This window comes from Thamnophis elegans, chromosome 3 (genome assembly GCF_009769535.1).
Source record: "Thamnophis elegans isolate rThaEle1 chromosome 3, rThaEle1.pri, whole genome shotgun sequence".
NCBI classification, from domain to species: Eukaryota; Metazoa; Chordata; class Lepidosauria; order Squamata; family Colubridae; genus Thamnophis; species Thamnophis elegans.
The window spans coordinates 108,843,743-108,856,854 of record NC_045543.1 but is presented as its reverse complement, the minus strand read 5'-3'; the positions used below and the strand labels follow the sequence as shown (position 1 = coordinate 108,856,854).

The window sequence follows — 13,112 nt, the reverse complement described above, 5'->3', positions numbered from 1 at the left end:
TATCTGATTTTCAAGAAAACGCTAAATTTAATTTCAACAAATATGACAACACTAATATAGTGTCTTCAGATCAAAGCACTCCTTATAAGAAATATTTCAGACAACTGAATGCTGTTGACAGAAGAGTACTAAATTCCCACTTAGAATTGCTTCTTATTTTCTATGCCAGTAGGATTCCACCTAAAGATTTCCATTAAAAATTAAAAGAATGTGAGCATTTCTGGTACATATTGCCACACACCACTTTTAGTTATCACAGTAATATAATATGAAACTGGGGTAAATCAGAAGCATGCTTTAACATTTAAACAAGGAATCAAATTAACTTTCACTAAATACACTGAAATTGTTGGAAATGGTTTTGATATTAAAATGTATCTAAAGACGGTAAACCTTCCCTTTCCTGACACTAAATGTATACACATACATCTGCCATTCTGAAAGATATGATTTTTTTTCTTGGATTAGGATTCCAAGCTTCCGCAGGTCTCCCCTTCTACCCTTATCTCTCAAATCCATCTTTCCTCGGTTTCCTTTTTCTTCTGAAATGTAAATTATGAAAGGTGCTCTGCTTTGAGGGACAGCTCTAATACCCAAACATCACAATAATAGTATCTGTTTAACAATGTTCTCACAATACAGATCTGTAATTAAAAATAGCATTTTCTAATATGCTTCATGATATAAAGGCAGAGTAATATGTTAGTATAATTGCTTTTCAATTGTTTACCCACACGAAATACCTCATATTCCCATTTACCTTTTCTAAACAGATTTCATGCAAACTGCATTATACTCTATAAGATCAATATCTGACCACCATGTATCTATCACTAGGCTATACAAATGACTAAGTTTGTTCTAAGTTAGTGACTCCCAAGTTCAAAAGAAGGCAGAGTACTATCTATACTATATTATTTAGGGGAAACATACATTGCTATTAAAAAGGGAATATCATTAATAGCTATTCTTGACACTGATTAAGAATTCTAGATATGATCTGCCTTGTACTGAAGTGTTAAACCAGGGGAAATTTACCCTTCAACAGACTTAAAAAAATAATTCAAATTAGTCAGTAATTATCTATTTTAGAAGCAAGAAACCTTAATGGAAACTTAAAGTGACAAAAGTATTATGGTATAGTAGGAGATTCTGTAGGTTACAGTCTGTTAAACGTAGGAGGCATTCTTTTGCGCTTCAATTACATATATATATGCATAAGGTTAGGGTGAAATAATAAGTAGTGGTAAGATGAATTTAAATGTATAAAAAATATCCAATGATAATGTTGGGCATTTATAAAACAGATGAGCAAATTAACAGACATTCCTTCATTGGTCAGCTATGTAACGTATGCAGTACAGTTTTTTTTAAAGAAATATTCTTGTTCACCACAAATGGTATAAGCTGAGTTTCTTGATGAATTCTAGTTCAGCTATTTACCACTACAATCAGTGTTTGAATGTTGTATATTAGAAAGTTAAAAGTTAATATTCTGTTTTTTTATAATTTAAATTTCTGATGTTACATTTTATCCTTTTATTCTTTTTAATAATCTTATCTCTCGCCCTATAGAATATTACACTTGAAGATCAGCTAACAAAAGAATGACTGATGGCATTAATAGTGCCAGAATAGGACAGTATTACCTTTTACATATCTGTGGTTATTCAAACCGCAATGCCTTAGCTTAGATCATACACCACGTCTTAGTAAAATAGTTAGATCTTAGTATTAGATATTAACTAAGCCATATTTTATGATTCAGCAAGTACAATTGATTTTTGTGTAAGTAAAAAAATAAAGAATAGCCACATCTTTACTACCTAAAGCTAAGGACAGGGAAATATCCTTGATGGGAGTGTGACTGCCTCAGAAGATCATCTGCTGGGAAACTAGTGAGCTTCTTTGTAGAGTTGTTTCGACCACTGAGAGAACAGATTGCTGGACTAGACGGGCTTGGGGTTTAATCCAAAAGGGCACTCTAATATTCTCAAAACAAAAGCAGGGAAGTGTGTCTGTATGTTTCATCATTTGTAACCTTCCACTGATAACAGTGAATATAATTTGATTATCTATATTCAAGCTCCTTATAAAAAAATCCTAGTTTAATTTAGACTTTTCTTCACAAAATTGATTAAGATAATAAATTAGATGTGAGGATGTATTCTCTACAGGGTTCTATAGTTTCAATTTTTAAATTTACTATAGCAAGAATGCTTCCATTATAAATTCTGGAGCAGGGAATAATGGCAACTGCCGGCCAGAATTTTACTATCCTGCTCTGCATTTTGGTTTCCTTTTGGGTTTTTTTATATGGAGCTTTTAAATCAGAGGTTCTTCTCAGAAAACATGGATGAAGTGGAATGGAATCCCCTAGGCTGTTAATTTAGATTTTAACCAATGCAGAAATAGCTATATAAACCAACCACTCCATAAGAAAACTATAGTCACACTAACCTTTCCTAAAAATAGATTATCTGGATAATAGATATCAAACCTAGTGGGATCCAAGGAGAGTATTTTAATGAGGCATAGCCTCTTTCAAAACAGCTGGCATCATTCTATCTTTCAATGAGATGTTGACCACATCCTGAATCAATCTATAATAGCTCCCACAGAGCTGCTAAAGAGCCACAGGAGACAGAGATCAGGTTTTCATGCGACCAGAGACAACAGAGTACCCTATCTACTCCATTAGAGTTCACTGATCAGAAGCAGTCTCAGGCAACACAATCAGTTGTAATCCCAGTCACCACAACTGACTCCATCCATAGAAAGTCAAGACTTTGACATAACATTTTGCTAATAAGATTGCTCAGGTTTACCAAATAGTCAGAGATTAGGTGGGAAGATGTTTGCTGACCCTTCTCCTACAGAAAATTGGCCAGCCTATAAAGCAATTGGCATTACAGGCAGTTTTTCTTCCACTCTCTCTCTCAGATCTTAGAAAAACCAGGGACTAGTCTGACCAAAAGGGAAAGGCTACTTGATAGGGCTGCAGTCAACTGGCCAGGATGCCACCCATAAAATTACTGGGATAACTTTCAAGGGCTCTAACATAAACCATCAAGGTCCATAAGATGCCCGGGCATGTATCACCTTAATCAGCTGATTTTCTCTGTGGGATCCCAAGAGGTAATCAATCTCACTAGGACCAAGAGATGATCTGATCATAACAAAGGGTTTGTGGAAATGCCCTTTGTAGCTAGATAATATATCTGATTTGAGAGTGTCTAACATGTACCTGCCTACATGTATTAGGTTCCAAGATTAGTTAGAAGAACTTATGGTCACTATGAATGCTGACCAGCAGAATACCAAATTTAGTTTTGGAGATGCATTCAGAATTGACCTTATAATTATTCCATATATTTTAAACTTCAGCAAAATATTTACTCAATTCAAAAGCAGCGGATGTGCTTTAAATTATTTGCAGCTTCTGAACTACCTTCAAAGACTGCCATTATTGTCAGACCACCTCTATGTTATCAAGTAACCTATAAACAGCTCACAACTTATGACCGGTTGCTTAGCTCAGACATTTGGCAATTGGGCCACATTTATGGCCATTTGTAGCATTCCATGGCCATGGGATCATGTTTTGCTGAAAACTGCCATTTCCTTCCAGTTTTCGGCAAAATCATGTCTATAAGTAACTATTGGTTTGCTTGACTTCATTTTATGATCACTTTGTTTGCCTAATGACCACAAAAAAGGGCATAAAATTGGGTTAATCATATGACTGGCCCAGTTTATGACCGTGATTGGCAGTTGTAAGTTGAGGACCACTGAAAAGCTGTTTAAGTCTAACCATTTCAGGGAGACTGAATTTTCCTTTCCTACACAGGGTGCATTTTGTAAGGAACAAGTTTCACCTATGCAAACCTAAGTCAATTAATAAACATAAATTATGGCTCCCAAGTCTCTTCATTCAAATGATTCTACATGTTACTATGCTCAATGGTGATGCTGCGAAAAGGTCGAGAATCAGTAGAATTAGGTTTCCCATTTTAATTCATGATAAGGGAGATCATTACATTAAGCAAGGCTAGATCTGAATCCTACTGAAATTGCCCTACAAAATCTACTTCATCAAAGAAATTTTCAAATTGCTTACCTACTGTGTGTTAGATTATCTTGGCCAGTCTATTTAAAAGGAAAGTTAGTTTTTTCCACTGAAATAATTCAACTTTAAAAAAGATCCACTGAGGGGCTTCCTGGGTGGAGCCTGCTGCTGGTGGCAGCAAAAAATCAGCTGCCTCCGAATTCCTGGCTACGTACCTGTTTAGAGGATCATCCATCTGACGTCTTAACAGGTTTTCTTATCCTTCAGGCAAGAAGGAAAGAAGAAATAGTTCTGCTGGCAAATGCTCTTCAATTTTTGCAGCTTTTGTGCTTGCAGAGAGAGGGGGGCTAGACCAAAGCAGAACGGCATCCGTGCTGGGAACTTCAAACTGCCTCGTGTGGGACAAAGTAGGTCTCCCCCACTCAGTTCAAAGTTTTGATTGATTTAATCTTATCACGAGCTGGATCCGATTGCGTGGACAATAATTGTTTATCAAGATTTTAGCTTTTTTTTTTTCTCCTCTGAAAATCTATTTACTTAGAGGCTTTTAAAATGGCGCCGAGCAGGCTGGTTTCTCCGGTAATAATGAATACTTTTTGTTAATTGTTACAAGAACTCAAAATTTCAAAGGAGCATCCTTATCACTTGTTTTACAATCGGCCAGCAGAAGCTTTTTAATTACTTTCATTTTTACAAGACTTTCACTCTCTCATTAATCTTGCTTATCTGGAAGTTAAATGGTGATGAATCTGCTGAACTGTCTTGTTACAGTGTTTACTCACTGAAAGTTTTGCCAAGCCTCAAATTTCAAAGTAAAGGGAGAAATTCAGCTTCTTTACTTAAAGCTGCTTAAAGCTCCATAGTCAAAAAAAAAAAAAAAGATCCACTGAGTTACAGCAGTGGAAATAAATTAGTAATTGTTGTTTTTCTTAATCTGAAATTTTAGGGGAATGGGGAGAAAGACATTTATTTATTTAATGTATATGCCAATATGCCATTGATAAGGTAATTTTTAAATTCATAGTTGCCTTCTTCTTTGATAAATAAAGTTTGCAATTCATCAATAATTCTTGTAATACTCAGAGAGATTTTCTTAAACATCTTCAAGATAACAAAAAATACCCCACTATCATAAGATATATTAAGGAGCTGTAATGATTTGTTATATATCAAAAATAACTACAATAGTTTGTTAACTTTCTCTAGGAAGACAATATACTGTACGTCCTTAAGATTTAAGTAAAAGTTATTTCCTGAAACTTGACCAAAGATACTCTAGCTCTGCGTGCCACAGGTGCCACGCAGAGCCCTCTCTCAGGACACACGAGCTGTTGCCCATTGCTCATCCAAGTTCTGGTGCACTGGCGAGGGAATGCCAGAAACTGAAAGAACAGCCGCATGCACATGCCGGTGGCTGCTCTTCCAGTTTCTGGTGCACCGGCCACCTAGTCTTATGGTTTCTGGGGCGCTGGCTAACTGGTCTTCATGCGCGCAGGAGCGCCAGAAGAGCAGCTGCCTGGTGTGCATGTGCACTCCGGGTTGCTGCTGTTCAGGTTTCTGGTGCGCATATGCGCACCGGCCACCTGATCTTCCGGTTTCTAAAAGTTTCCAGCATGTGCATGTGCACCAGCCAGCTGGTCTTCATGTGTGCCAGAAACAAGAAGACCAGCTGGCCGATGCGCATGTGCGTGCTGGAAACCGGAAGAGCAGCTGCCTGGTGTGCACATGCATACCAGGTGGCTGCTCATTTGGTTTCCGGCACACACACACACACACACACACACACACACACACACACACACATTCTTGTTTGTCGAAAAGGTTCACCAAACTGGAATCTCCTGCTTAAGCAAGGGATTGAACTAAAAGACTTCCAAGATCCCTTCCAACTGTTATTCTGTTATACATTCTATTGAACTTATTTTGTAAAAATTGTGAATCAATATTGTTTATCAATAAAGTGCACTCTTTTTCAAAGCTTTTACCACTAAATGTTATAAATTTACCATTAAATAAATTGATGGTTTATCTAAAAAAATATGAGATAGACTATCATCAAATATAGTACAAAAATATAGTAAGCGTAACAGTCATATTACTAAACCTGTTACAGAAAATAATTGTACTTTTTCAAGGGCAAGAAAACTATATATTTTTGTGCCCGATATTAACCTAAGCGACTATTTATTTGGGACCATATGAAACAGCAATAGCAAACAATATCTATAAGTCAACAGTAAAGGACCATATCATGCCAGGTACGTTTTCTAGGTTGATGGAACAGATTAAATATGAAGGGCATGAAATAACAAAGTAAGTTTAGGAGGGAGGAGTAATGGGGAGAGAGAGAGAGAGGGAGAGAGAGAGAGAGAACACATTTGGCCAGGACATACAAACCCAGAAAACATGACTACAAATTCAGTTTCTCTGGACATTTATCTTTTTAATTGTATGAAGAAAAAGATCCTTGGGTCAGGAAAAGCTGCTTTTGACTTTGTGTCAGTGCCAATGTACTCTAAAGGGCCAGAAAAACTAAAACCAAGAATTCTGCTATATGCACCAAGTCCTTACACATATCCACCTTTTTTTGAAGACAGGACTTTATTTCTAATGTTCACAAAATTCATGTGTTATACAGTATAGAGATGGCAGCCTTTTTTCCTATGGAAAGTTCTAGGTGGTAATCTGAGAAAGAAATATGTCAGTGTTGAGCATAGGTTCATTTTTCTCTTATTTGATATAGAGCTTGTGCTTCTACTCAAGCAACAGCTGTTTTAATACTAGCTCCTTTTGTGTCTGGCAGAATGGCCAAACATTATCCACCCTTACCCAATAATATGCTTAGCATGGGGCCTTTAACATACTTTTGACTGATTTTAATCTTCCCATTTAATTTTAGTAAGTTGAATTTTGTATATTGTATTCGTTGCTTAGATTTCATAATATTGGGAATATACACCTTAGAAATAAAATACATGGCATGAGGCAAAAATATTAAGTCTGATACATATATATCTTACCCACATTATATATAACTACCGTAGCTGGATACCCGTGCTCTGCTACAAAACTATGTGATCGGGCTTGCTAAACCAACACTTACAGCTTGAAAATGCCCCCAGAGGCCTCTTCTATCTTATCCCCTTCTCTCCCTCAGGCTGGCCCCATTGATCCTCTCCTATCCCCTTCTCTCCCTCAGGCTCGCCCCCAAGAGGACTCTCCTATCTTATCCCCTTCTCTCCCTCAGGCTAACTCCTTAGTATCAGAGTGTTTTTCAGGTGGGGAAGGGGAGTAGAACGTCTAACTCCCTAGCATCAGAGAAATACTAATGATCTGATGGTCATTTCGAAAAATCCTTTCTTAGTGAGCACCTGGAAGCCAAAAGGAACATACGTGCCAAATTTCAAGTTTGCAGGCTTTATGGTTCTGAAGATTTTGTGATGCTGCGTAAGTGGTATTTTGCTACACACACACAAACACACACACGCACACAGACACTATTCCCAAATGTCACTATTGATGCAATTTCATAAGCCAATATAACAACCAAACACAAATGCATATATAAACATTTGTAAAGATTCAATATTAAAATGAGAAAACTATTTAGTTTTTCCTAATATCTAAAACTTAACATAATAGGAACCATATTTTTCTTCTGCAGAGTAGGCAGAATTAAAAGTAAGATTAAAATCAAGTTTTTGTAGACTACAGATATCTCATTAGATTTGGCTTTTGCTTTTTTGGAGGAATGGGCTTAGCTTCAACTCGATGTTTATTCCTGGCAATTGCTTGGACCAGTCACTTGCCATGGTTCTCTAGAAGTTGTCTACCATTGCCTACTTCCTAGGACTGAGAGAGTGTGCCTGGCTCAAGATTACCTAGCTGGATTTATGTCTAAGGCAAGACAGGAACTCAGACTCTCAGTTTTTAGCTTGATGTCTTAACCACTACACCAAACTGTTCAAGAGTTGGCTTAGGTTAAGAGAAAACAAATAACCATTCATAAGATTGAACTTTAGTAACTTATTTCTTCAATTAATATCAAATCCTTCTGTGATCAATGAAGATTTCCTCCTTACATAACATAGCATGGAAATGCAGTGCATGGGGCCTGCTTACCTGAGGGGAATTCTCATAGTAGCTACTCGCCCTATATAGCAGAGTTGACACACTCTGGATTCCTTTGATTGACAAATTCCATCTACACACACACAAACACACACACACACAAACACACACACACACCAGATCCTGATGCTGGTGATTCAGAGTTTGAAGACCTGGATCTTAGACCACATCTTTGTTGAAGCCTTTTTGGATTGTGGAGGCTTGGTTCTCTTTCCTATTCCATTGTTGTTACTGTTTTATTACTTTACTTTTCTCTATTATTGTATTATTTTTTTCTTATTTTCAATATTTTTATTTGTGAGGTGCCCAGAGTCATTGGGAGTTGGATGGCCATATCAACTTAAAATACTAATCATAACAGCCCTTGGCTACCTGGGCAAGTGTATAAATAAAAAAATATGTTTCCATTAATGTCTGCACTATGTCAGTAACATTGTATACCCTTTTATATTGTTTAACCTTTTGTATGGTTTAACTTCCATTATGGCAAATGAATTATATTGACTAATCAATACCAAATAAGCAAATATTTCAATTATCTTGTCTGAAAAAAATCCATTAGAATAACTGAAAACCAAGAGTAACTTTTTTGAGTATTTAATTAAACAAAAATGTTTGTCTTTTCTGACATTTGTAATTAAACTATACTGAACATCCACATCTAAATAATTTTACATCAAAACTATTACCAATTAAATGAATCAGCCAAAATTTCTTATGGAGTAATAACATATGCTAATCATTAATTACTGGATTCCTTTTTGTTGTTTACAAGTATAAACATGCCACAGCCTACTTACCAAGGCCAATCATATTATTAACACAGAAAAGGCCATGGAAAAGATTCCTTAAGAGATGATGAAAGGCAAGCAACAAACATAGAAGCCTGTTCAAGTTGGACTCCTCCTTCCTACATAGTAAATTACAGTATCACCAACTGTCCTATGGGAAGGATCATACGTTTGTTTTAAATAATACATATTGCATTTTTATTTACAGCAGTTTGTATTGCTTGTAAGGTGTGCTCCCATGAAACTGAGGATGTAAATATATGTTATCTATAATAAACAAACAAGTAACATTAGAGTGTCACTGTTTACTAATATTTCAGAAATACCTTGAAATCGAAATTTCGAGTCCTATATTCCTAATTTGACCAAACTGAGGATAGATTCTATATGCATTGACCTCTTTTTCTAAACGAGAGCAGAACTAAAGTCAATCCAAACTCCTTCTGTTTCTTCTACTTTTCTCGCCAAACTCACCATGCTGTCCCAACGGCCTCCGCCTCCACCACCGCCTCCTCCTCCTCACGTGCGCTCCCCACACCCAGCTCATAAATCCTCAAAGCGGGATCTTGCCGGTGCTCAAGAGCCTATTCCCTAACCAGCAACTGTTTCTACTGCCCGGCTCACGCCTTTCGAGCCTACAAAGGTCACGTCAGGACCCAGCTCCATTAGGACCCCGTGTAGGTTGTCCCCGGATCCGCCTGAATAGACAACGGACCCATCTCTCCGCTGCAGGTTCAACCGGTTAGTTCTGTCCACCGCGCTAGAGCTGAATTTGCCTCACGGAGAACTCCCCAAGAGAAAAGCGAAATGAATTTATCCGCAAAGGCCCATAGACTTGCTTTTCAACAGGCGCAAACTTGGAAACCCCGCAGCTTTTTGGAAGTTAAAAGCGCGAACGACTACAACCATGGGGTGGGGTGGGGGGGTGGCGGCTTTGTCACGTGACATTGGAGGTCACTAGAGTCGCTTTTCGTAGCTGACAGTGGGGGGGGGGAGGGAAACAAAGCAGGTGAAATGAGGACGCGTTCCGCTGAGGTTTCAAAGTGCCTATGTTAGAGCAGACAGCAGAATAAATGGACGGCTGTTTCAAAAAAGGTCTCGTAAAAACAGTAATGAGGTGTGACAGGAATCAAGATAGAGATATTAAGAACCCACGAAGAAGACGATAGTCCGGTTGTTAGTCGCCTCAAAGCACGACAAGGGGCTGCTGCCTGTGATTAAAGCGGGTGGGTGTGGGCGGGCGCGCGAGTAAGCGTTTATTTTGAACCAACCACCGTCTTAGCGTAAAATGGCATGAACCCGGAAGTCTCGCGCAGCTAGAGAAGCGCGAGGGAGGCGTTCTAAGGGCCGCCCTGGAGTCTCGCGCGACTTACAGAGTCGGGAGGCGGTTCCGTTACGGTACGTGGTCAGTCCGTCCTCTCCGCTCCTTCAGCAGCCGTTATTATTTAGCCTCCTGTGGAAGAGGAACCTCGAAATCGGGAGGAAGAAGACGTGGTAGCCCTTTTGATTTAGGAGAAAGAGGGAAAAAGCTGCGGTGATGTTATGAGGAATGTGCTGACGAAACCTCTCGTATGTTTTGCTGTACAGGGAGTCCTCGACTTACAGCAGTTCCTTTAGTGACTGCTCGAAGTTGCAACATCACTGAAAAAAATAACTTTAAGACCATTTATCGCACTTACATGGTCACGTGATCAAATTTCGATACTTGGCAACTGGTTCATATGGCCATGGCAGTGTTCTAGGGCAGTGGTGGCGAACCTATGGCACATATGCCAGAAACGGCATGCAAAACCATCCCGCAAGGAATGTGCGGTGTTGCTGGCTCCTCTTCTGTGTTCCTGTGCACACATGCATGCCAGCCAGCTGGCCTTCATGTGTTTGGAAGCTCCAAAATCCGGAAGAGTAGCATTCCAGTGCACATTTGCCCACTGGCACCCGAACTTCTGGATTTGCGTTGCATGCATGTGCAACAGCCAGCTGTTTGTCAGGCCCCCATTGGAAACTGCAAATTTGGGTGTTGGCCAGCGCATACGCAATGAAAACCTGCTCTTTTAGGTTCTGGCGCTCCCGGACGCGAGAAGGTCTGCGAGGCCACGCGTTCTTCGCAAGATGGTTTTGCGTGCCATTTCCAGCATGCAGGTTGGCATGCGGGTACAAAAAAGATTCGCTATCACTGTTCTAGGTCCATGTGATCACCTTTTGCGACCTTCTGACAAGCAAAATCAATGGGAAAGCCAGGTTCACTTTAAAATTGTGTTACTAAATTAGCAGCTGTAGTGATTCACTTAACAAGTGTGGCAAGAAAGGTGATAAAATGGGGCAAAATTCACTTATGCTAAGTGAGACAGTTGCTAAGTTTTAGGCTCAATTGTGGTTGTAAGTAGAGGACTACCCGTATTTTGGGCATCTTGTTATACATTGCTTGATGTGTAATGATAATTTTTACATTTGCTTCTTAGTAATCATTCCTTAGAAATCATTCATTGTGGAGTTTGGCCAATTACTGTGGAATTTATCACCAAATAATTGATATTATATATTTAAATTTTGCCCACTGAAGAGCTTAACATTGTGAATCCATCTACAAATAAACTACTTTGCCTCCTGATAATTTTGATGACAGTTTCTTTTTTGATCTTTCAACATAAATTAAGGTTGGGATTACAGTATAAAATTTGCTTATAGAACAAAGACAATTTTGAGGGTTCACATTTTTGCCTCTAAATTCAGACATCTTGTGTTTGAGGTGAAGCTGATAAGAATCTGAACCCTGAATTGGAGAGGGATTTGGGTTTTTTTTGTTTTACCTGAATTACTTGATAATTTGTACTTTTGGGTGGGCAAAAAAGCCTCTCTGCAAAGATAAAAGGCTTCAATGTTACACTATAATTAACTAATCACACCATGTTGGATTCACAAGCTAAAATGTTGTGAAACAGGTAATGCTTCTGCTTTTGCCTGTTCTTTTCAGAAGTTGAGGGAGATCAGTCATTGTTTCATTGTCTTATATAATTTAATTTACTATGTACTTACCATATTTTTCGGATTATAAAATGCACCGGAGTATAAAACGCACCAAGATTTTGAAGAGGCAAATTTTGAAAAAAAGTTTTTGCACTCTGCAGACCTCCCAAAAATGGCCTGTTTTTCACAAAAACAGGCCCTTTTTCAAAAAGAGGGGGGACATGAATACCCTTTAGGAGGGTTGTAGAGTGCTCCTGGGGATGGGCCCCCAAAAATGAGCAAAAAAGGCCAGTTTTTTTGTCAAAAAAGAGGACATGCATAGCCTTTAGGAGGCTTATAGAATGCTCCTGGGGACTGGGGAGGCAAATTGAGCAAAAAACCACCTGTTTTTCACTCATTTCTGCTCTCCCCAGCCCCCCAGGAGCACTCTATAAGCCTCCTAAAGGCCATACACAGCCATTTTGGTGAAGGGGGCGGGGTTTCAGAAAGCAAAAAATGCTGTATTCAGTGTATAAGAGGCACTCAGATTTTCAGCCTTTTTTGACGGAAAAAGGTGTGTCTTATACTCCGAAAAATACAGTAAATCTAAACAGCACAAGACCTGTTTTCCCCCCATAGCAACTCAGACAGAATTATTTGTCTCAGATCACCCACAGCATTTCTGTGGCTGATGATGGTCTAGAACAGTGTTTCAAAAAAATTAGTAACTTTTAAGGGAGAGTCCATTTGGTGTAATGATTAAGGCATCATGCCATGAATCTGAAGACATATGCTTTAGTTCTCTGTTAGCTAGGTGAGTGGCCTTGGACTAGTCACTTCTTTCTCTCGAGGAGTCAATAACAAACCTTTTCTGAATAACCTTGCCAAGAAAATGCAGGAACTTTTCCAGGCAGTCTCCAAAAATCAGATACAATTGAATGGTAGAATAAAAAACCTTTTAAGATGTGTGGACTTCAGAGCATTCTAATTTGAAATCCAAATGTCTTAAAGTTGCCGAGTTGAAAAACACTGACCTAGAATCTGGATCTCCTCACTTCTAATTTAAAGCTTAACCATTACTTATGTGTAATCTGATATAAATTTCATAACATACCAGTAATTAGTAATGAGCCCCGGTGGCGCAGTAGTTAGAGTGCAGTATTGCAAGCTAATTCTGC

The 13,112-nt window shown here is 38.6% G+C and overlaps 1 protein-coding gene across 1 annotated transcript in view; it reads right to left on the bottom strand.

Annotated features, from left to right (window-relative positions):
• TMEM161B (transmembrane protein 161B) overlaps nt 1-9,898 on the bottom strand; it is a 45,135-nt gene extending 35,237 nt beyond the window's left edge. Inside the window, exon 1 of the mRNA XM_032213784.1 lies at nt 9,466-9,898. Coding sequence (XP_032069675.1) covers nt 9,466-9,468 — 3 coding nt within the window. The 5' untranslated portion in view covers nt 9,469-9,898. The remainder of the gene's footprint in view (nt 1-9,465) is intronic.
• Nucleotides 9,899-13,112: the final 3,214 nt, after the last annotated feature.